The sequence below is a fragment of the Lynx canadensis genome, chromosome C1 (genome assembly GCF_007474595.2).
Source record: "Lynx canadensis isolate LIC74 chromosome C1, mLynCan4.pri.v2, whole genome shotgun sequence".
In the NCBI taxonomy this organism is placed as follows: Eukaryota; Metazoa; Chordata; class Mammalia; order Carnivora; family Felidae; genus Lynx; species Lynx canadensis.
In genome coordinates this window covers 159,625,239-159,651,504 of record NC_044310.1, presented here as the reverse complement: position 1 = coordinate 159,651,504, position 26,266 = coordinate 159,625,239, and the positions used below count along the sequence as shown (strand labels likewise).

The window sequence follows — 26,266 nt, the reverse complement described above, 5'->3', positions numbered from 1 at the left end:
ATTCACAAAAATTCTCAACAAGATAGTAGCAAACCATATCCAATAATACATTAAAAGAATTATTCACCATGATCAAGTGGGTTTTATTCCTGGGATGCAGGGCTGGTTCAATATCCGTAAATCAATCAGTGTGATACATCACATTAATAAAAGAAAGGATAAAAACCACATGATCCTCTTAATAGATGTTGAAAGGCATTTGACAAAATACAGCATCCTTTCTTCTTAAAAACCTTCTTTTTGAGGGATAGAGTAGGGATTTGAGTAGGGATAGAAGGATCATACCTCAAGATCATAAAAGCCAAATATGAAAGGCCCACCACTAATATAATGGGGAAAAACTGAGAGCTTTCCTCCTAACGACAGGAACATGACAAGGATGTCCACTCTCACCACTGTTTTCAACATGGTGTTAGAAGTCCTAGCCTCATCAATCAGACGACACAAAGAAATTAGAGGCATCCAAATCAGCAAGGAGGAAGTTAAATGTTCACTCTTCACAGATAACATGTACTCGATGTAGAAAACCCAAAAGACTCTGCCAAAAAACCCCTGCTAGAATTGATACATGAATTCAGCAAATTCACAAGATATAAAATCAATGTTCAAAAGTTGGTTGCATTTCTATATACCAATAATGAAGCAGCAGAAGAGAAATCAAGGAATCTATCCCATTAACAATTTCACCAAAAACCATAAAATACCTAGGAATAAACCTAACCAAAGAGGTGAAAAATCTATATACTGAAAACAATAGAAAACTTATGAAAGAGATTGAAGACACAAAAAAATGGAAAAACATTTCACGTTCATGGATTGGAAGAACAAATATTGTTACAATGTCGATACTACCCAAAGCAATCTACATGTTCACTGTGATCTTGATGAAAATAACACCAGCATTCTTCACAGAGCTAGAACAAACAATCCTAAAATTTGTATGGAACCAGAAAAGCCAAAGAAATAGCCAAAGTAATGTTGAAAAAGAAAACCAAAGCTGGAGGCATCACAATTCCAGACTTCAAACTATATGACAAAGCTGTAATTATCAAGACAGTATGGTACGGGCACAAAAACAGACAAATAGATCATTGGAATAGAATAGAGAACCCAGAAATGGACCCACAAATCTATGGCCAGCTAATCTTTGACAAAGCAGGAAAGAATATCCAGTGGAAAAAAGACAGTCTCTTCAGCAAGTGGTGCTGGGAAAAGGACAGCGGCATGCAGAAGAATGAACCTGGACCACCTTCTTACACCATACACAAAAATAAACTCAAAATGGATGAAAGACCTAAATGTAAAACAGGAAACCATCAAAATCCTAGAGAAAACAGACAACAACCTCTTTGACTTCGCCGCAGCAACTTCTTACTTGACATGCCTCTGGAGGCAAGGGAAACAAAAGCAAAAATGAACCATTGGGACTTCATCAAGATAAAAGGTTTCTGCACAGCAAAGGAAAAAAAAATCAGCAAAACTAAAAGGCAATCAATGGAATGGGAGAAGATATTTGCAAATGACATATCAGAGAAAGGGTTACTATCCAAAATCTATAAAGAACTTATCAAAATCAACACCTCAAAAAAACAAATAGTCCAGTGAAGAAATGGGCAAAATACATGAATAGACACTTTTCCAAAGAAGACATCCAGATGGCTAATAGACACATGAAAAGATGCTCAACATCAACATCACTCATCATCAGGGAAATCACCAATCAAAACCACAATGAGATACCACCTCACACCAGTCAGAATGGCTAAAATTAACAACTCAGGCAACATCAGATGTTGGCAAGGATGTGGAGAAAGGGGAACCCTTTTGCACTGCTGGTGGGAATGCAAACTGGTGCAGCCACTCTGGAAAACAGTGTGGGGGTTCCTCAAAAAATTAAAAATAGAACTACTCTCCAACCCAGCAATTGCACTACTAGGTATTTATCTGAAGGATACAGGAGTGCTGTTTCAAAGGGGCACATGCACCCCAATGTTAATAGCACTATTGACAATAGCCAAAGTATGGAAAGATCCCAAATTTCCATCTAGTGATGAATGGATAAAGAAGATGAGGTATATATTTATGATGGAATATTACTTGGTGATCAAAAATAATGAAATCTTGCCATTTGCAACAACATGGAAAGAACTAGTGTATTACACTAAGTGAAATAAGTCAATCAGAGAAAGACAAATACATGATTTCACTCATATGTAAAATTTAAGAAACAAAATAGATGGGGCGCCTGGGTGGCTCAGCCGGTTAAGCGTCCAACTTCAGCTCAGGTCATGATCTCACGGTCTGTGAGTTTGAGCCCCGCATCAGGCTCTGTGCTGACAGCTCAGAGCCTGGAGCCTGCTTCAGATTCTGTGTCTCCCTCTGTCTGCCCTTTCCCTGCTCACGCCTCTGTCTCTCTCTCTTTCTCTCAGAAGTAAATAAACATTGGGAAAAAAAAATAGATGAACATAGGGGAAGGAAAGCAAAAATAATATAAAAACAGAGAGGGAGACAAACCACAAAAGGCTCTTAAATATAGAGAACAAACTGAGGGTTGCTTGAGGGGTATTGGGAAGGGGTGAGGGGCATTAAGGAGGACACTTGTTGGGATGAGCACTGAGTGTTATATGTAAGCGATGAATCACTAAATTCTATTCTGAAATTATTATTACACTATCTGTTAACTAACTTGGATTTGAATTAAAAATCATTATAATAATAAAAATAATAATCAGTCTTTTAAAAATACAAATAAAATAAAACAGAATCCTTAAAACATCAAAATCTAGATGGTCAAATCATGCAAATACACACAAAAAGTTAACAAGTTAATGCCTCCTGAGTGGTGTAGCCTGGTAGATCCCCCAACAGTCAGAGGAAGATGGCTCTGCGTATTGGGCTGGCCCAGGACGACACTGTAGAGAAGGTGGGACAAGGTTATAAGGGATCCATTAAGACGCAAGAGTAGATAAGGCAAAGGACAAAGAGGAAGAGGAAGAGCACTCCATGCAGGAGGAAATCATTAGCCGCAAGGGGGGAAACACTGTAATAAAAAAGAAAGGAAGAAAAAAAAAAGAAAAAATATGCATTCAGCTGTTATTAGGTATAGTGTTCTTTCTATGTGTCATTTAGGTCAAGTTGATAATGTTAATTCTTCCATATACTTACTGATTTCTTGATAGTTTGTTTCTGAATGTTCTTTTTATTACTGGGAGAGGGGTATCGAAATCTTGAAGAATTACTGTGAATTTGTTAATTTATCCTTTTAAAAAGTTTTGTTCATTTTTGCTTCATGTATTTTGAAGCTCTGTTATTATGTACATGCACATTTAGGATTGTATGTATTGATAAATTGGCTCACCATTATTAAATGTCCCTTTTTATATCTGTAATACTCTTTTTTGTGTGTTAGTCTACTTTGTTATTAAATAACAAAAATTCAACTGAATAAATTATAAAGATCCAGTTGGCTTTATTAACCAATTCACAAATCAGGCAGCATCCCATCTAGCAGGTAGAAAGGAGATCTGAAGGGCTACAGAAAGGAAGAGGTTTTTGAAGGTAAAGAGGGAGCAGAAAAGGAAATTATTAGCAAAGAATCCATTGTTTTAGGCAAGGTTGCCCTCCTAAGGAGAAGTGAAAGGGTGTCTCAATAAAAGTCCCTAGTGCTGACAAGGAAAGTCTCATGCTGACTGATTAAAGGTTACATTTCTGGGGGGTTAAAACTACAGTTAGGTTAGGTATTAAGTCTTATTTTACTGACTTGGGGCCTTACCCTAAGTGATGCCATTTGGGTCTGTGGTTTTATTTTTAACACTATTAATATAGCTCCACCAGTTTTCTCATGCAGCTTTTGCTCAGTATCTCTTTTTATTTTAATTTAGTTGTATTTTTATATTGAAAGTGCTTTTCTTTTTTTTTTTTTTTTAATTTTTTTTTCAACGTTTATTTATTTTTTTTGGAACAGAGAGAGACAGAGCATGAACGGGGGAGGGGCAGAGAGAGAGGGAGACACAGAATCGGAAACAGGCTCCAGGCTCTGAGCCATCAGCCCAGAGCCCGACGCGGGGCTCGAACTCACGGACCGCGAGATCGTGACCTGGCTGAAGTCGGACGCTTAACCGACTGCGCCACCCAGGCGCCCCGAAAGTGCTTTTCTTATAGACAATATGTGGTTGAGTCTTGCTTTTTCATACAAATTGACAATCCATGTCTTTTAATGGGAATCCATTTACATTTAATGTAACTGTTGATATAGTTGGGTTTAAATATGTCATCCTAGGGGTGCCTGGGTGTCTTAGTCGGTTAAACATAACACTCTTGATTTCAGTTCAGGTCATGATCCCGGGGTCATGGGATCAAGCCCTGCATCAGGCTCTGCATTGAGCATGGAGCCTGCTTAAGATTCTCTGTCGCCCTCTGCCTGTGTCCCCCATTTGCATGCTCTCTGTCTCTCTCAAACAAAAAAATAAATAGGGGCGCCTGGGTGGCGCAGTCGGTTAAGCGTCCGACTTCAGCCAGGTCACGATCTCGCGGTGCGTGAGTTCGAGCCCCGCGTCAGGCTCTGGGCTGATGGCTCAGAGCCTGGAGCCTGTTTCGGATTCTGTGTCTCCCTCTCTCTCTGCCCCTCCCCCGTTCATGCTCTGTCTCTCTCTGTCCCAAAAATAAATAAACGTTGAAAAAAAAAATTTAAAAATAAATAAATAAATAAATAAAAATAAATTTAAAAAGATAACTATGCCATCCTAGTATTTGTTTTCTAATTGTCTCTTTCGTTTTTAGTTTCTCTGTGCTTCCTTTCCTGCCTCTTTTGGGTGAATGGAATATTTTTAGCTATTCTTTGTCTTATTTCAAATAAAAATACTACTTGGGGCACCTGGGTAGCTCAGTCAGTTAAGCATCCCACTCTTGATTTCCTCTCAGGTTATGATCTCACAGTTTATAAGTTCGAGCCCCTGTCAGGCTCCACGCTGACAGCGCAGAGCCTGCTTGCATTTCTCTCATTTCTCTCTTACACTCTCTGTCTCTGCCCCTCCCCTGCTCGCATTCAAAATAAATAAATAAACATTAAAAAAATACTGCTTATTCATGCAGTTTCATGTATTTTGAAGCTCTGTTATGTACACGCATGTACAGCTTTCTGTACCGGAATTCTGTCTGGGGTTGACCTTGCCCATCTTTTCTTTTCCCATCACAAAATGAAACCAAGACCTAGTAGACATTAAGCTAACATGATAGTTATAACATAAGACACACCCTTTTAAATCACTGTAATCAATGTAACTGGATAGCTGTCTGTATACTGCCACATTCTTCTGTCATGTCCTTCTTCCATGCTGTATGCTGCTTAGGAGCCAGCCTGGAAGATATGAAGTTGTTTCCTTCTTATGAAATTTATGTCAGACAAGGATCATTTTTGTATTATCAGTCAAACAGTTAATTCATGAGCAGCTTGGTGCTGCCCTTAGAAGCTTGCAATTTGGTTAAGGCATTTATATAATTTTATTATGTATTTTTCTATGTTGTATTATGTAAGTGTATCATATTTATATAATAAGAAAGATAAAGAGCAATACAAGGCTGTGTGTAACTGTTACAGATAATAAATAAACGAGGTAAAGATGTTTATGTAGTTAATTAGAAAAACAAGCTGCCTAAACAGCTGCCTATAGAGATTCTTGATCATTTATAGTGAGAGAAACTCATATCTTTTTTCCCCTGTCTTCCTCTTTTATATAGATAGATATAGATAAGTATCACATGATTATTTGAAGATTGAAATTTCATTTTGATTTGGCTTTCCTGGGTGGAAAACGTTTACATCATTTTACACTTTTGAGCATGAATTGCCTCTCTTTCTAGGTGTAATCAGTTTCTACTCTTCAGCATACAGATTTTATGAATAATATTCAGTGCAGAAAGAGAGCTCTAAAAATAATTGTGCAGGTAGGGTTTTGTTAGTCTTACATGGAACACAGGCAGGAGAAAAGAACAAAGGCACATCAGAGGAAAGGTAGTGGTAGGCAGAGCATTTAATTTCATTTGCCTCCACCAAAGAGCTTGCATTTATCAGAGAAGGAAAAACAAACAAGAAACAGGAGATCTGCAGTAGCTATTGAATGTTTCATTTCTCATCACTGTTAGTCACATTTGAATGGAACCATTACAGTCTTTTTGGTGTATAACTAAGCCTTTCTTTTTCCTCCAAAAAGAAGATCTTGAATTTTATGTTTAAAAGCACAATGAGATATTTTTGACATTCTGCAGTTCATTTTGAAAATCACAGTCAAAACCCATTGCCTTTCAGTAAGGTGGTAAAGGATGTATATAATACACATCATTTTTACACGTAATAGTACCTTAGATAGTCTCTAATGTGTATTATGTACACACACCTTTTAGCATCTCTTTCTATCTGGCAGCTTACAGCATTAGGCTGAATGTTTTGGTGAACAACTGAGTCGGGGTGAAATGCTGAGCAGTAGAACAATGGATTTTTATTATAAAAAGTAAGCTCTTCACAGCTTCTTTCTGATACTTTTCTGTAAAGATTGTAAGCCAACATATTTGCCACTACATAATTAAGATGGCATACTCTTTAATGTTAAAATTATTCTTCCAGAAATGGAGATGGAATTGACTAACCAACTGATGATTCTCCTCTTGAGCTATGATTTATGTTTTGTACAGGGAAATCTATTTTTGCAAATGTATTACTGACTATTCTTACAAATAAATGTATACAGGGTTGTTATAATTAAGAATTGCTGGGCTCATCTACTACAACAGTATTTACTTATTATTTGACTAAATTTCATATTATTCAGCTCAGCCCAGGGAAGGAGATTTAGTAGGTTTGCTTTCTTATTCTGATACTACTATACTTTGGTTTTCGGTCTAGTGGTTGTGAAATATTCCCTACAAATATGTTTGCTTAGAATCCCCAAAACAAAATAATAAAATCACTTAAAAAAAACCTTTTAATACACAAAATTCATATTCTGGGCTGATATGCTTTGGCTGTGTGCTAAAAATTAAATAAACAAATACCAAACAAAGCAAAGTTGGTCAAGGCTATGACTTATGAAGAATACCAGCCAATGGTACAACCCTAAATATTCTTTTTCCTTCTCTTGGCCTGAAAATACTTCAGGAGAGAAGCTATCATACCCATCTTTCATTTAAAAATGATCAGTTTTCATGTCTTAGATTCTAAACCTTTTAGAATAGTTTTTGGCTCTTAGATAAAACAATACACTGTGTAATCCATATTGACTCATTAATCGTTTGTAACTTTACAGGTACTGATTAGGATGAATGTGATTTGGAGAAATTCTGTTTCCTGTCTAAGGATAAGAAAGGTGCCACATAGATACCAAAGTGGTAATCACCCAGCGGCCCCTCTGGGATCAAGGATTTTAACTGACCCAGCCAAAGTTTTTGAACACAACATGTGGTGAGTTATGTTTCAAGGTCTAATATATATGCCTGTTAAACATTAACAGTGGTATTATTTTCATTTAGTGCCAAGAAAGGATTTTTAAACTTGATCCGTGTTGTTAAGGTCCAAAGGCAGGGTAACTCATCCTAACTTAAGTGTTGCCAATTCTGAATTTCTTCACAAATGGAATTGGAAAAATGACTTCCCAAGTGCTTTCCTCAGCTTTGGTGTTCTTGCAGACCCTTCCTGCTCACCTCTGGTCCTGAGTACTTGTCAGTCAGCAAACTGTATATTCACCACCTGCTGCTTACTGAGCAGGGAGAACACACTGGTATGACCCTAGTCTGTGCTTTTAGGAAATCCAGCCTCTGTTTGGAAGGATAGATATTTCTAGGAAAAAAATACATGCAGTGCATAGCAGCAGATTGTAAGGGCCCCGTGTGTTCTTATAAGGCATATACACTGTATGTCTTCTAAGAATAACTCAGTAGTGCAAAACCACTTTTCCTTTGATGCTGGAAGATTCCCCTCCCCCCCAATTTCAGCTTTATTGATGTATCACTGATATATAAAGGAAGCTTTCTTTAAGTGGAGAAATTGAGATCAGGATTATTTATTCTGTCTCCAGTACCTAGAACAGTCCCTGACACATAAATATTTGTGAAGTAATGACTTAGATAGTTAAAGCTGGAATAAGGGCATTCTAGGTGTGTAAAAAGTCATAAAACACAGAGATTGAAAAGTATAAGACATATTCAGGAGACTGTGAATGTGAACAGGATAGTTTTCCTAAAATAAGGACTCTTAGAAGATTTATAAATGATAAGGCTGGAATGATATAGAGCAGGTATGGGGGTGGGAGCAGGATTGCGTGAGTTCTGGAATTCACAGCTGAAGTAGAAGGCATTAAAGAGCCACTAAAGAGAAATGGCAGCATACATAGGCTATTAACTATTGTATATTTATTTGGTTAACAGTATACTAACTAGATAGATCAGCAGGTAGAACTAGAAGCAGGAAAGGACCAATCAAAGAGAGATCTCAAAGGAAGAATAAATAGAACTTGATGCTTTTGCAGAGTAAAGGAAAAGAAAGCATTTGACTCTGAAGTTTTGATCCAAGATGACTAACTGAAAGTTATTAATTAGTTCCACACTATACAATATGTGGCCACTAGCCAGATGTGGTTATTGAGCACTTGGAACCTAATTAGTCTCAAGTGATATGTGCTGTAACATTTTGAAGACTTAGTATGGGCTCTCTCAGCCTTAGTGCCATCTTTTTGGAAACTTCTGCACCATGAGGAGGAAAAAGCAAATGTTCAGGATGAAGTGTAAAAGAAGATGAGGTAGAGGTCCAAAGAAACCACTAGCTTGTGAGCCCATGGAAGCCACAGGAGCAGAAATAAGGAAAGACAGAGGCGGGGATGCTGTTACAAATTGTTGAACTGCATACCAACTTTCTAGAACTTGATTCAATGGGTCTAGAATGTCCATCACCATCTGATCACAAGGACCACCTTTGAGCGACCCACCTTGTTTATTATACCAAAACAGTTCCTTTTGGTCCTTTGCCCTGGACCCGTGACTTTCAGAAATAATTCTGTTTTCATTTGTGGCTGAATGTAACATGTGTACAATAAATCATCTCTTCTGCTGTCTTAGCTGAAGAAAAAAAACAGTACAGGGGTACCTGCGTGTCTGAGTCAGTTAAGCATCTGAGTCATGATTTTGGCTCAGGTCATGATCTCATAGTTTGTGAGTTCAAGCCTCACATTGGGCTCTGCACTGATAGTGTGGAGCCTGCTTGGGCTTCTCTCTCTGTCTCTCTGTCTCTCTCTCTGTCTCTGCCCCTCCCCTGCTCATGTACACTTTCTCTCGAAATAAATAAATAAACATTAAAATAAAAGAAAGTACAAAAAGAAGAGGTAAAATATATCATTAAAATTTTTTTATACTGAACCACATGTTAAGATGATATTGTTTTGGATATATTGAATTAAATAAAATATATTATTAAAATTAATTTTATTTCTTTTAGCTTTTTTTAAAGTTTGTTTATCTTGAGAGTGTGTGCATGCACATGTGTGTGAGTAGCGGATGGGGAGGGCAGAAGGGGGGAGGAGAGAGAATCCCAAGCAGGCTCCGTGCTGTCAGCACAGAGCCCAACATGGGACTTGATCCCATGAAACGTGAGATCACAACCTGAGCCAAAATTAAGTCAGACACTTAACCGACTAAACCACCCAGGCATCCCTCTTTTAGCTTTTTTAAAAATGGCTACTAGAAAATTTTAAATTACACCTATGGTTGACATTATATTTTTTTGGACAGTTGCTGAATTAAACTACTTTGCCTGCCATTACCAGTGTGGACAGTTAGAGTAGGCTGTGAGATCATTGCCAGGCAATTAAACCTCCACAGGAACTTCTGGTCCTAGGCAAGATCTTCGTTTACCAAGTTTTTATTCTTCATTAGAGTCTCGTGATTTAGCGGTCTATGTTCTCTTCTTCCATCTGCTACCACCAGCTCTTTTGTCCAAGGTTCCTGCCTACCCATTTATGTTCTGTTTTGTCATAGACTCTCAGGGAAGCAAGGGTCCTCTGGGTCAATGCCTCTCAAGCATTGTGGGCTAGTACAAGAATCCCTTGGGGAGTTATTATTTCACTAGGTCTAGAGGTATGGCCCAGGAATTTGTAATTTGAAAAAGCTCTTTTAGTAATTCTGTTGAGCAGCCAGGTTTAGGAATCTTTGATCCAGTCCAGTGGTTTTCAAACTTTTCTTTAGCAGTGGAATTTTTTTCCAGGTGAAGTCTTATCATGGAATCCCAATATTTAAGCGGTAAAAACAAACCTTGTCTTAATGAAGCATGTAGAGGCCTGAGGCACCAACAGCTCCACCTCCCTTTTCCTCTCCCACCGTGCCTCCCTCACTGTAGAAGCCTCATGGCCTCTTAGGGTTCTGTTAATTGAAGTTTGAAAAACCTTAATCTAGTCTCGACAGCTGTCCTTCTCCACAGCATACTCCCTAAAAGGTTGTGCAGCCCATGCCGGGATACTTGTAGTGAACCCTCTCCAAAGGTGGATTCGTACTGTAATAATAAAAGTAATTTCCTCCAAAGAAAGAGGAAAGCAAAAGTAGTTGCTTCCTATCATCTCCTCCTGTACCTGTTTTGCTGTGGTTGCTTTTTTGTTTGTTTTTTGGGTTTTGGTTTTTGTTTGTTTTTATTGTTTGTTCTTGTTTTTGTTTTTTGCTTAAAGAGAAGATTTGTAAATTAAACTGAAAACCAGAAGACTGGTTTACTTTCCCCTTCCTTCAAGTCCAAGTTCTGTCCAAAATTTCTGACTTCCTCATTTCCTCCTTTGTAGTTAAGAATGTTTCCTCTCTTGCCGAACTTTGATTTTTAAAAGATGTTTTTAGAAAACTACTGTACCTGTCAGTTCTTTCTCAGAGATGTAAAATTGTCTACAGTTTATTTTTCTGTTTAGCCTCTAATTTAGTTAGTAAGTACTATTTACTCTATATGTGACCCACTTTTTACAAATATTTTTTGAGGAAAAAATAAATATAAATATACCCCTTTTTATTCAGTTTCTGATATCCTGAGAAAGAATTGCCCTCCAGCCCATTTCACTAAGAAGCCTGAGTTCTCCAGATAAAGAAGATGGAATGAATCTGAAAAACAAAGTATTCTTCCTTCAACAAAATGAATAGAAAGTAATAAAAGCAAGCAAAACTACCAATAGCAACCAGAAAAGTCCATAAACATGGCAAATTAGTGATCAAGTAAAGAAACTGTAGATTCATATGTGGCTCAGAGTGGTTCCTGACCTCACCTTCATCTCTCAGAAGCAGTACCAGGAAAAGAAGATCAGCTGGCAGATCATTACTAATACTCATTAGCAGCCCAGTAAAGGTTGAAAAAGAACTCTTGAAAATAAATGGTTTTGCCTATGGCAGCAGAATTTAAGGTCTCAGCAGAGCAGGGAAAATGCTGAGGCTCACCATTTTCTGGGGTTCCATGCTGAATTGGGAGAACTATCCCAAGCCCAAGTGAAACCCTTTTAGGAATAGGACACATCTTAACTAGATGGGTGAAACCTAGCATAGGACTTAATGAAAGGGAAGGGAAGGGGAAAGGAAGGGAGAAAGAAAAAGAGAGAGAGAGAGAGAGAGGAGGCATGGGGAGGGGAGGGAAGAGAAAACAGATTTCACACTCTCATAAAGGCTGTCCACTACCCAGTGGAGTTTCCTCCATCTCGCTCAATTCTAAGACCCTCAAAATATAGGAAAGTGGATACAATCTATAACGCTGAGCCTTCAAACTGGGAATTTACAGAGAAAGATAAAGAGGTCTCTGAGTAAGGTTGGGTGTCAAGAGAATTTATCTGCAGAAAAACAGAAAGACAGAAAGAGGGAGAAAGAACATAGCAAGCATTATTGATTCGTTTGCATTTTCCAGTATTTAAAGGAAATCACAATATGTATTCTCTTTTTTGCCTGGCTTCTTTCACTAAGCATAATTACTTTTGAGATTTATCCATGTTGTTGCATGTATCAATAATTTGCTCATTTTCATTGTAGATAAAAGACTCATGAGAGCTTTTTACAAGCTCTCAAAATTCAGTAAACAAAGCTCATGATAAGAATATATAAAAAGCTCCCAAAATTCAACAAGAGCCCAATAAAAATGGGCAAAATATTTGAACAGATACTCCGCCGAAGAAGACTCACAGATTAAAAAAAGAAGATACATGGATAATAAGCACATGAAAAGATGATCAGCATCATTAGTCATTAGGGAAGTGAAAATTAAAGTTAACAATGAGGGGCATATATGGCTGGCTCAGTCAGTAGAGCATGTGATTTTTGATCTTCCCATCATGAGTTTGAGCCCCGTGTTGGATGTAGAGATTACTTTAAAAATAAATAAATAAATAAATACTAAAAAGCTTTCAAAAAAAAAGCTAAAGACACAATGAGATACTACTACAAACTTATTAGAATAACTAAAATTCAAAATCCTGTACTGAATATTAGAGAGGATGTAGAGGAACTGGAACTTTCATATACTACTGGTGGGAATATAAAATGGTATAACCACTTTGGAAAACAGCTTAGCAGTTTCTTAAAAAACTAAACATAAACCTGTAATATGATTCAGCCATTCAATTCCTAGATATTTACCCAAGAGAAAAGAATGCATATGTCCGTACAAATACTTATACATGATTATTCATAGCAGCTTTATTTGTAGTAGCCAAATTTGGAAACAACCCAAATGTCCATGAGTAAGTAAATGGACAAATTGTGTATTATATATATAATATATATATATATATATATATATTATATATATAATGGAATACTACTCAGTAATAAAAAGGATTGAGATACTGATAAACATAACAATATGGATGAATTTCAAAATAATTATGCTGAGTGAAAGAAGCTAAAAATGAAGAGTATATATTGTATTCTTAGTGCTACACCAGAAAATGCAAACTAATATATAGAGACAGACAGCAGATCAGTGGTTGTCAGTGAAATTGGGGGTGGTGATGAGAAGGGGAGGGCTGGAAAAGAGGAATTTTAAAGGCACACAAGGAAACTTTTGAGGGTGATGGACATATTCATTGTCTTGACTGTGGCGATTGTTTCCTGAGTGCCAACATATGTCGGAACTTCTCAAATTGTACACTTTAAATACGTGCAGTTTACCGTATGTCATTTATACTTCAATAAACCCATTAAAATATAGTTATATCCATACATTGGAAAATAATGTAGTAGTTAATAAAAATAAGAGAGATCTGGGGTGCCTGGGTGGCTCAGTCAGTTAAGCATCCGACTCTTGTCATCGGCTCAGGTCTTAATCCCACGGTCATGAGTTCAAGTCCCACACTGGGCTCTGCACTGGGCATAAAACCTACTTAAAAAAAAGAGAGATCTATGTATGTTGATATTAAGAGATATCAACAACAAAAAGAGCAAGTTGCAGAAAAGTATCGCAGGTCTCATTTTAGTAAGGAATTCTTGTGCATGTGCTATATGTGTATATATATCTTTGTTTTTATATACACAGAGAAAAGTCTGGAAATGTCTACATCATACTGTTTATCTCAGGAATGGGCATGAGGATGAGAGGTAGAGATTAAACTTTATATTTTATATGCATTAATTACTGTTGCAATTTTAAAAGAATGCCCTCCATACACCTATTCCCATCTTACTTTCTACCTGATAAATTCTTTATTCTTTAATAGCTGATTAGAACTCATCTTATTAAAATTTTGAGTTCTACCAAATCTTTTTCATCTTTATGTCTCCAATTCACATTTCAGTGCTTGAAAGATACAGGTTCTCAATAAATGTCTAATGATGGAAGTGGGTCTTAGCTTCTTCCAGCAGCTGTGACCTCTATTTAATGGAATAGAGAATATGCAGAATATGCAGAAGTGGGAAGGCATCACTTCTTTCTGTGTGTCTTTTGTAAGTCATTCATTCCTAAGGAAGAAACAGATTTACTAATAAAAATAATCAACGGAAATACTTAACTATAGCCAAAAAGACAAGTGAGCAGCCAGGAGTCATAAGTATAAGTTAGTGTCAATAGTAGAAAAGATTTAATTGAAATTAGTTAAATTATTAGCTGATATACCTGTAATAATTGTATTTCATCCATCTGAGGCTCACATTTGTTTCACTGATTAACATCTCTGAAATCATGATATTTCTTACAACTGATGACATCTTACAATTATAATTGGAGTGGTTTTTTTTCCTTTCTTACCGGTACAGAAAATAACTGTCTTAGATTTGACGAATTAGGATAATTATAATTCCGAAGTAGTTAATCTTAATTATATATTGTTTTGAGAATTATTGCTCTTATTTTACTAACACACAAACTGAGAGACACAGAAAATTTAAATGACTTTTCATTACCATATATCAAAGTTAACATATAGAACACATAGAATCTTTGTTACATTGTTAAAAAAGCATTAAGGTTTTTGCTCTACAGATAAATGGGCAGTAGACATAGAGAGTTGATCCAGGAGGAAGTCCATGTGAGCCTATGAGGAAATACACAAGAGTAAAAGAAATACAAATTAAACAATAAGGTACCTTTTTATATCTATTAAAATAGTATCAAAAAAGAAAAAGAGAGAGAAATTTAAGATAACACTCAATTCTGGTTAGCATTGTAAGTTAATATAATGTGTTTAATTATCTTTCTTTTTTTATTTGTGTCATTTGTTCTTTTATTTCCTCTACTAGCTTTTTGGCTATACATCTTTACCTTATTTTTTAGATACTATTCTAGAAAATAGTTTCAAACATTTTCATCTCAGAACCTCTTTAGACTCTAACCTTTTGAGGACACTAAAAGAACTTTTATTCATGTGAATTATATCTAGTGATGTTTTCCATGTTAGAAATTAAAACTGAGCCATTAAAAATATTTAATTCATTTTAAAACAACAACAATCCATTACATGTTATATAAATTACATATTTTAATGAAAATATCTATTTGTTCCCCCAAAAGCACGGCATTATTTTAAATGTTTGGAAGTCTCTTTAATGTCTGGTTTAATGGAAAAAGCTAGATTCTCATATCTGCTTCTTCATTCCATCTGTTGTGATATGTTGTTTCAGTTGAATTATATGAAGAGAATTTGGCCACACACAGATATGTGCTAGTAAAAGAGAGGAGTTTTCACATAGCATTTAAAAATAATTGTAGGTATTTTTCCTGATATTATACTAAATCTCAGCAATGGTAGTTTCTTAGTTACAATACGGAATATGAAACCATATTAGTTATAATTCATTGATACATTTTACACTTTGGATATTTTATTTCTGCATCATTTTATAACATTACGCATGGATAATTTTGAGTAGTTTGATTCTCTGTTTTATGTAAATCTTTCAAATGTTGACACATTTCATTATACAACATTTAAGAATTGCTTTTGTAATATCACCACTTTCTCATCAGTAAAATCTCGAAGTATTGATTGGAAAGCTATCAAATTCATGGGTGGACACAACTTTTGCCAAATCCTAATTTTTGTTTTAAAACACAAAATTTATCTTTGGCAGCAAATATTATCATTTGTTTTCCTTAAAGTGGAAGCACATTTCATTTACTTTTAAGATATGTCAGATACCCAAGTCTGAATAACTAAGTTTGTCTATAGTTGCATTTTCAACTAAAAATAGGATTCCCTGAAAACAAAAAAGCAGATAATTCAGTTCACAACATAAACAACCACACAAATTCTTTTCTATAAGTCAGTCGTCGTACTTCACAATGCAGAAATGCTTTATGTATGTCTCCTATTTTGTCACATGGAATATTAAACATATGTATACCCAAGGGTCAGTATTTTATAAAATAGTTTTTATTGCTTTATCAGACACATTCTCCAGTGAATTCTGTTTTTTAGAACAAAACCTGGTGAATTCTTTACCACCCACTGGATGGTGGTGTAGAATCAACAACTACTAGCACATTTTGGTACCACTGTCTTGTTTCATAATAGGGCAGCTGCACTTTTACCTACCATTGTTTTTTATACTATCAGTGTAAACATCAATCAGTGAAAAAGGCAAATAGCAGTATTACATAGTTTTGACTTAGTGAACCACCTGACACGGTGGGCAACACCTTGATAACTATAGTCCTAGAGATTACAGTGTTACTGTCATTATCTTAAGGTGCTTCCTTGACTTGATACAGTTTACTTAGAATTAATATTGTACCACATAATATAAAATGTTAAAAAGATTACAGTAATATGATTCTACTTATGTATTCAACTTGTGTTATATTGTTGCTGTTTGGTTTACTTTTGTATGTTATAAGCTCTATGATTCATTGTTATTATTTTTGCTACATACAGTTAGTAATTTTGTTAAGAAATTAAGACAAAGTAAAAAAAATTGTCTTATAGTTACCCACATATTTATCACTTCTCATCTCTATATTCTACTCTGTGGCTCTGTGTCTCTATCTAGTACCATTTTCCTTGAGCCTGAAGAACTTTAACATTTCTTATATTATAGATTCTGCTAGTAACAAATTCTCTTAAATTTTGTTTATCTGAAAATGTTTTTATTTTTAAATTTTGAAAGATATTTTCACTGCATATAGAATTCTAGGTTGACAGAGATTTTTCTTTCAGTACTTTAAAGATGTTCATTTGTGTTCTGGCCTCCATTGTTTCCAATGAGAAGTCAGCTGATGTTTGCAGTGCTTTTCCCCTCTCTATAATTTTTTTAAAGATTTCTTTTTACCTTTGTTTTTTAGAATTTTTCTGTGTATTTAACATGCCTGGGGTTTGCTTTGCTTCCTGGATTTACTATTGGTTATTGTTTGTTTGTTTGTTTGTTTGTTTGTTTTTAATCAAATTTGGAAAAACTTTAGACAGTATTTCTTCAGTTTTTTTTTCCTATTCACTCTGTCTCTTCTATTACTGGGACTTCAACTTGTGTGTTTCTTAGACCCAATTTGTATTATACCATAGATTATGAAGACTTGCACCTTTTTTTCCCCAATTTTTTCCCTGTGTTCTCAGTTTGAATAATTTCCATACCTGTAAGTCTTTAAGTTCACTGACGTTTTCTTCTTGTAGTGTTCATTAGCTGTTAAGCCTAGCCAGTGAATTTTTCATTTCAGATATTGTATATGGGTTAAGGTCAAGAATTTCCATTTAATGGTTTCCATTTCTTTGCTGAGGTATCTCCATCTATTCATCAATTCAGTCCATCTTTTCCTCTAAATCTTTGAACCTTTTTTAAAAGCTATTTTAAATTCTTGTGTACTAATTCTGACATTTGAGTTTTCTTAGTCAGTATTTATTGGCTGCCTTTTCTCTTGATTAGGGATCACGTTTTCCTGATTGTTCAAATGCAAATAGTTTTGATTGTGTAGTGACATTGAGGATGATATCTTTTATGGAATCTGGATTATTTCTTTTTTTTTTTTTTTTTTTCCTTTTGGATTATTTCTAACTTTAAAGGTGTTGGATTTTTTTTCTGGCAAGTGGTTGAATTACTGCCAAATCTCTCTGGTCAGGTAAGATTTAACTTAAAAAATTTTTTTTTTAGTATTTAATTATTTTTGAAGGAGAGAGAGAGAGAAAGAGAGAGAGAGAGAAACAGAGCATGAGCGGGGGAGGGGCAGAGAGAGAGAGACACACAGAATCCGAAGCAGGCCCCAGGCTCTGAGCCATCAGCATAGAGCTGATGTGGGGCTTGAACCCACGAACCGTGAGATCATGACCTGAACTGAAGTCAGACAGTTAACCGACTGAGCCACCCAGGCACCCCAGGTGAGATTTAATTTTAAGTGTTGTTAGGGGGAGACTGTTTTGATATTGTCCTGAATCCAGTTTGGGTCTTATTCCTATCGCATGGCATTTCTAGGGTCTTAACTGAATAATGAAGGTGTTCAGAGTGGTCTTTCCACTCTGGCTTAGCCAAAATTCCAATAACTCTGAGTACTGCACTGCCTATGTCCAGTCAGGTTTTTTTTTTTTTTCTCTGCCTTCATCTCCAGAATCCATCAGGACCTGTGGAGTCTGTCCTATTGGTGAATAGCCAGAACTAATTAAACACTAGGAGAACTCTCTTGCAGATTTCAGGAGCCTACCCTTCTGTCCAGCCTTCTCTTCATTATTCTGCTGCACAAAGTTGCACCACCTCAGGAACTCTGAACCCTGATCTCTGCCTTCTCAGCTTACAAAAGTGCCACTCAGTAAGACAGCCACTCTCTGATGGGCTGTACCTCTGTACTATAGTCTAGAACATGACCTAGACCGAAGGCCAGGGTGAATGTGGGGACTGACCTTTTGTGTTTCTCTTCTCTTAGGGATCACAGTCTTGCACTGTCTGAGGTGTAATACAGTGCCTAAAAACAATTCCTTCATATATTTTATCCAGTTTTATCATTGTTTATGGTAGAAGGGTAAGCCCATTACTACGTACTCTGTCATGGCCAAAATTACAAGTCCTATTCAGCAATTTTAAGTCATAATTATGAAGATTTTTTTAGCTTTATAGAAAAATGTTTGTGTATATGTATATATACAAATACAGGAAGGGAACTTAAGAACTATTAATCTGTTGGGATATTTAAATGAAAGGAAAGACTTTTTCTCTTTAAAATTTTCTATTATTATTATAATGATAACTGCAATACATATGATTTTGTCATGGAATTAAGGATTATTAATATAATTTTAAGCTGAAACTAATACCCTCCATTTCTGCCTTTTTACCTAAGAATATTTTATTTTTAATTCACCAGTCACCTAATAAATTTGTTAAATTTGTCTTTAAATTTTGTCTTATGATGAGGCTTTTATATACCAACAAGTAACAAAGACAGAAGAGCATTCTATTCATATAGCTTATACTGGGTACTTTAGTTTATATCTGATTATTAAAAATTATAATAGTGGCACCACATTCAGCAGAATTTTCAATAGGCAGGATCCTCAAAAATGTTAGTACCCAAGCTAAATTATTGAGGTGTGTGTATGTGTGTGTGTGTGTGTGTGTGTGTGTGTGTCTGTGTTTAACTTTTCCAAACCAAACCAAATACACAATTATTTAGACTGTTAACTGCAGTCAACTTAAAGCTGAAGCAAGGAATCATCATTTGATTACACTTTACATATAGAAGGAATAAGAAGTATGGACATATGCACATTCATGAACTGAGGTCATAAGACTTATGACTACTACAAAATTATAAGACAAATTCTACCAGCCATATTGTAAAAATTTATTACTCAAAAATTCTTTTATTTTTGATATTTCTTTTTTTAAATATTTTTAATGTTTATTTATATCTGAAGGAGAGAGAGACAGTGCATGAGTGGGGAGGGGCAGAGAGAGAGGGAGACACAGAATCCAAAGCAGGCTCTATCCGCACAGAGCCCAACGCGGGGCTTGAACTCACAAACCCATGAGATCATGACCTGAGCCAAAGTCAGATGCCCAACCGACTGAGCCACCCAGGTGCCCCTATTTTTGAGATTTCTTTTTCTCAAATTCAACTTTCCAGGAAAAATGTTAAGTGTATTTTGTATTTTCTGCTTAATTCTCTCTCTCTCTTTTTTTTTTAAGTTTGTTTATTTTTGGGAGAGAGATACACAGAGAGGGAGAGCACACAAGTAGGGCAAAGAAAGAGGGAGATGAATCTCAAGGAGGTTCTGCACTGTCAGTGCAGAGCCTGACGTGGGGCAAGATCATGACCTGAGCCACTATCAGTAGTTGGACGCTTAACCAACTGAGCCACCCAGGCGCCCCAAGGAAATTTTAAAACAGTAATCTCAGTTCTCTTATTTGAACACAATTGTTTTTATTCATCCAATATCTTTATAACTTTATTTAGTTCTGATTATAATACATATACAATTTTGGGATCTGCTGTTTTAACCTCATGTGTCATAAATACTTTTCCACGTTGCTAGGTAAACTTTATATTTATAATTTTAAATATCTGCATAATATTCCTTTAAGTTACCATATTTTTTTCATTACCCTATCACTGAGATTATTTCCAATTTTTTTGTATTATATTTGGTATTCTAGTGAATATCATTTTATAGGTATTTCTCTGTTCTTTTGAGTTACTTTATTACAATAAATTCCCAGAAGCGCAATTCATAGGTCAAACAGTGTGGAACACTTTTTTCCTTTGTTGTTAATGATGGTGGTTGTAATACCTGACTATTTTCAGTTTGTTTGTTATTTGTCTCTATGCTTAAATTCTATTGTAATTGTATTTATTACTTACAAACCTGAATGATTCTTATTGCCGTCTGTTGGGTTTTAGTATATGTGAATCAGACTCTTCTAATATAAAGAAATGCCATAAAGCAGCAGGTCTGGAGGAAGTTCTCATAAATACAGTAGAAACATTTTATAGGTTTCTGTGGGGATTTGGTAACTGTACAGTGGAAAATCTGTTCTGCTGGGGCTTAGGGTATAATATTCCCCTCACTTAGCAGTTAAGAAAATGAAGCAACATAAAGAACAGTGTAAGGAAGTTAGAGCAATTTAAGAAATAACTAAATCTATTAAATACTCAGGAAGAAGCAAGTTAAACTAACAGTTTAAAACAAATGCTTAAAGCTAAAGACCATATATACTCTCATTGTCTCAGAGCTTGATTTTTGTTACAGGGAAATGGATTGTTCTATTTTCTTTCTTATATGCTGTAGAAATTCATAGATGAGAAGCTTGTACCCAGCCTTAGTAATCCTATTTTTTCAATAAATGACCTGTTGCCTTTAATATCATAACTATCATTTAATAATGCTCTATATGGATTTATATATACAGAAAATAAAGTATAATTGCCAGTTCCAAGTTATGTATGTGATTGCTCACATAAGTTAAGTCAAAACAAAAATCTGTTCTAATTTCATTCATTGAAGCATGTGAACAAAGCTGCTGAATGATTATTTAGGCTGTGAACGACTGGGTTTTATTTGAAACGACAGTGGTTAAATTTTCATCTTTGGAACTCTGATTTTTTTTGCATTATCATTTACTTTTCTTGAGAATTTCAGTATACCAGTTTTGATCCTACTTAAAGGAAAGCAGTTTCTCACCTTCCAGTGGTGTATTTATAGCCAGGTCACTGGAATATACCCTCTCATATCTGATTGCATAAACATGACTTAAAATAGGACCGAGCTTATCATTCCACCCAAAGTAACTCCTTATTCTGTCTTGGTTACCCCTACTTGATTAATATTCAGTTTTGAGACCTTAGAATCATTCTTGACTCTATTGTTCTTCTCCTCCCTGCAGCTACTTAACCTCTAGGTCACAGCTACAGGTTTTGTCGGTGTCTCTCCCTCTGCTCTGCCTTTCTGTTTGTTGCCACTGCCTTAGTCCCGGAACTTATTATTCCTAGACCACTGAACAGACTTCTCACTGGTCTCCCTTCCACCTCCCCACGTCATTTTCTGTTGTACACTACTAACCTGTTCACACTTAAGATCCTCTGAAATCTGACCATGACCCAGCTGCCAACTTCATCTGCCGTTACCCAAGAGAACCAATCAAAATGGATTTTTTTTTATTGTTTCCTGTATATACTGTCCATATTCCCAGCTTCATAATGACATGAATAATTGCCCCACCTCCTTTCCCTCTAACCTGGGCCCAAACTCCCCTCCCTCTCAAGCCTTCCTATTTGCCCCAGCTAGCATTAATTGGCTATATTTGCATACAGTAGATGCTAACCAAGTAGACTACCTTGTATTCTCATTTACTTCTGTTAATCTCCCTGCTTCAGGAGAATATAAACCCCATTATGGCCAAAGATAAGTCTTAAATCTCTCAGTATCCCCCACTGTCTTGGTAGACATTAATAGACTACTTACTTGCCAAGAGGATGGACTTGGATTTGAATTCTGGTTCTGTCATTTAATGGCTATCTTACCTTGATTAAGTTACTAAATTTCTCTTTCCTCTTATGAGAAATGAGCATGATTATAACCCCCTCATAGGGTTTTTGAAAGAATTAAGTAAGACATATATGTATGTAATGTGCTTACTAGCACAACGCTTAGCACATAATAAATAATAGTAGCTTATCAGTATAATAATTATGACCAGGCTAAGTGCTCAGTTAATGTTTATCAGCCACCATTATGATGCATGTCAAAATGTTGATATTTTGCCCCTTTATAATCAATGAGGTAGCTACAAATATCATATGATATTAATGTTAATTTTTCTTACAATTATCAATAAGCTACATGGAACTTGAATTTTAGATATGTAGTTTCTTTGTTGTTTAGAAAAACGGTTTAGGGCGCCTGGGTGGCTCAGTCGGTTAAGCGGCCAACTTCAGCTCAGGTCATGATCTCGCGGTCCGTGAGTTCGAGCCCCGCGTCGGGCTCTGTGCTGACAGCTCAGAGCCTGGAGCCTGTTTCGGATTCTGTGTCTCCCTCTCTCTGACCCTCCCCCGTTCATGCTTTGTCTCTCTCTGTCTCAAAAATAAATAAATGTTAAAAAAATAAAAATAAAAAATAGAAAAACGGTTTATTCCTGAAAATTACATCACTCATTCATAGTCTTACCAAGTGAGAAAAAGGCATTGCAAACTTTGTAAAAACCAAACAAAAAAACAAAAACAAAAAAACCCAAAAAACTCACCTTTTGTGTATAAAGATGTTGCTTCTATTCCATGAAAACATTTTAGCAGCGGAAAATATCTTCTCATGTAGGAAGTATAAATTCTGAAACTGAAAATACTTATAGAAAGTGCAAGATCTTGAAAAGCTGACCTTCTTATATACTATGTGAATTATTCTATCATTTAAATGTAAAAGAATCCATTTACAGAAATTAAGGCAACTAATAAAAATATAAAATTACTTAAAAGACTGAAGGTAAGTGCAAAATATTTTAAAACTTATATCTCTTTGACAGTGAAGTATTAGAATACAATTATTATGAAAGAGATTTTAAAACTGTTAAAGAATGCCATATTCATAAACAAAAGGGCAAATAAATTTAGCCTTAGAGTAAAATAGAGCAAACCATGCTAGTACTCAAATAATCATGCACCATAGTGCTCCTGGGACATTACTTCGCAGTCATTTCCAAAAGGTGGCTGGGGCTTGCAACACAGCCAGATTTAAACAGAAGAGCTATAGGAGTTCCAGGATTGTACCAGCACTATCAGAAGAAACATCTGACACAAAATATATTCATTCAACACAGAATTAGTTTGTATCATTTGTCTTTGACTCTGCTAGAATGAAAGATGTATCCTTTGTCACTCTCTTTCTGATTTCAATTATAAAGCAGGTGTTACAATCTTTTCATTTTTTGGTAGGGATCACATGCAGTGGTCAAAAGAAGAAGAAGCAGCAGCCAGAAAAAGAGTAGAGGAAAACTCAGCTGTGCGAGTCCTTCTGGAAGAACAAGGTAGGCAACTACATGTAGTAGCTTCTGGAGCCTGGTTTTTCTCTTTGACCTTCCGCTGGTTCAGTTCACATGTTAGTCTGTTTTCCTCCTGTGTCATTACTTTGGAGAGTTCTTAGCTTTTACCTACGCCAATCCACTTGTTCCATTTGGGAGAATTCCATTATTCTAGTGTAATGGGACAAAGTTAGTGAAATAAATTATGTATTGACTCTTTACTTGCTTTTTTGGTAATCATAGTATTACATTTTTCTGAGAGATACACACAAGGAAATTTTGAAATTTCCCTCTTGCTATGCATCTTTTATTTATTTAGTTAGTTGTTTTTGTTGTTTATTTATTTATTTTGAGAGAGAGACAGAGCTCACAAGCTGGGGAGAGGCAGAGAGAGAGAGGGAGAGAGAGAATCCTAAGCAGGCTCCATGCTGTCAGTGCAGAGCCAGACCCAGGGCTTGATCTCACGAACCGTGAGATCATGACCTGAGCCAAAATCAAGAGCCAGATGCTTAACTGACTGTGCTACCCAGGTGCCTCACTATGCATCTTTTAGTATGCTGTTGTGCATTTTACTGGCCAGGAATATTTAATAAATTCAGAAACTTTGAGCAAAAAAGGTAAAGTCGTATTAAAATGTTGTGACCTTTTAGGCTAAACATCAAGGTACTTTTCTTGGAGGCCTTTTGATATTCAGAGTTTAATTGAGGTAAGACCTTGCCAACCTTCGAATCTGGCTTCTAAAAAAATTGGCTAATGCTACTGTTACAAAAACAGAAAATAACAAGCATTGGTAAGGATGTGGAGAAATGGAACCCTTATGCACTGTGCAATTGGTGAAACTGTAAAATGGTGCTGCCTCTATGGAAAACAGTATAGAAGTTCTTTAGAAAGTTAAAAATGGAAGTACCATATGACCTAGCAATCCCACCTCTAGATATATAGCCAAAAATTGAAAACAGGGTTTTGAAGGTATATTCACACATCCATGTTCATAGCAACACTAGTCACAATAGGCAAACGGTAGAAGCAATCCACATGTCCCTCGACGGATAAATGGATAAACAAAATGTGGTATACACACAAGAGGATATTACTCAGCCTCGGAAAGGAAGAAAATCCCACCACATGCTACAACATGGATGAACCTTGAGAATATTATGCTAAGTGAAATAAGTCAGTCACAAAAAAGGCAAATACTATATAAATCCACTTATATGAGATACCTTAAGTAGTCAAATTCATAGAAACGAAAAGTAGAATGGTGGTTACCAGGGGCTGGGGGGAGGAGGAAACACAGAGTTGTTGTTTTAAAACATACAGAGTTTCAGATTTGCAAGATGAAAAAGTTCTGAACCTTTGTTTCACAACAAAGTGAATATACTTAACACTACTGGACTGTACACTAAAAAATTGTTAAGATGATAAATTTTATGTGATGTGTTTTTTACCACATTTTTTTTTTAAAGCACACTAGAAAAAACTTGGTCTGTGTCATTCTCACTTCATAGCTAGGAACCCATATACACTTTGACCAACCCATGTACTCTGGAGATAAGACTTTCTACCTTGTTTTTCCTAAAGTGATTTCTCCTTTCAAACAGGTTCGTTCTTTCTTTAAAAAAAAAAAAAAAAAAAAAAAAAAAAAAAAAAAAAAAAAGTTGTTTGAAGTACCAAATACATAGAGAAATTTTCACAACTCTTAAATGAATTGTCCCAAAGCTCATTGAATTTCCCCAATATCCACGTCAAGAAACAGATTATTACCATTAACCCCAAAATTTCCTCATTTTCTGAATGAATAACAATACTTTTCCAACCCCTCCGACTCCACAAAGAGCAACCACTATTCTGGCTTCTAAAACCCTAGATTAATTTTGCCAGAACAGCTTGGTTTTGGTCATGATGATTTCTCAATCATTCTTGTAGCAGTATCAGAGTACCTGTTAGATGGAGCAAGTGTCAGCAGACTATGGCCAGGGGCAAATCCAGTGTACTGCCGGTTTTTATAAATAAAGTTTTATTGGAACACAGACATAATCATTTATTTACATATTGTCTATGGCTGCTTTTGAGGTATATATACAGAGCTGAATAGTTGTAATAGAGACTGTACATAGCCCACAAAGACTACTTACTGTCCGACCCTTTACAGAAAAGTTTGCCAACTCCTGAGATAGAATTTGGTTTCCAGATCAATCCTATGTTCTGAAACGCCCCAGGGAAAGATGTTTCAATTCCTCTGTGCAAGCCAAACATAGTGAAAATCACTAATCTCACCAATAGTCAACTATTATTCTAGTGACTTTAGTATACAATTGTAGTTAAGGTTTGAAAACTGAGCTAATGAGACAGCTTTTAACCAATGAAGGGGGCATTTCTTCCCTATCTTATTCTCTGCCACCATTAATGACTTACTTTATCCTCTGGCACTGTTTGGTACTCCTTAGAGCTAGTTCTCCTTCCTTATCTTAAGCATGAATATGTCCTGGAGGGTGGGCAGGATAGAAGAGCACCTGATCCACGATGGAACCATTCTATTTTTATGAGCTCCAGCCATGCAGTCCCAGAGTGGTATATAGCCAGGGAGTGTTGGGGCTGGATTTGAGGGTGCATACCAGTGGCAGTTCTGCTTACAAATCAGCCAACATTGCATTCCTTTGCAGGAACTCTGTCACACTGTTTCTGAGGAAGTATAATTTTGCTTCTTTGCCAGCAGCTGCACAGACATATTTTCCACATTACTCAAGCTTCTGCTAGTGGCCACCTGGATGTGACAGAGAGAGTCAAGCCTAAACAGAATTAAAAGTTATCAGTCATCTTAATTCGTTTCCAGGAAGTTAAAAATTATCTACAGTAT

The 26,266-nt window shown here is 36.0% G+C and overlaps 1 protein-coding gene across 1 annotated transcript in view; it reads left to right on the top strand.

The window, feature by feature from the left end:
- The window catches only part of METTL8 (methyltransferase like 8), an 87,441-nt gene that overhangs the window by 34,075 nt on the left and 27,100 nt on the right, over positions 1-26,266 (top strand). The window contains exons 2-3 of the mRNA XM_030326228.1: positions 7,299-7,453; positions 23,324-23,415. Of these exons, the coding sequence (XP_030182088.1) occupies positions 7,311-7,453; positions 23,324-23,415 (235 nt within the window). The 5' untranslated portion in view covers positions 7,299-7,310. The remainder of the gene's footprint in view (positions 1-7,298; positions 7,454-23,323; positions 23,416-26,266) is intronic.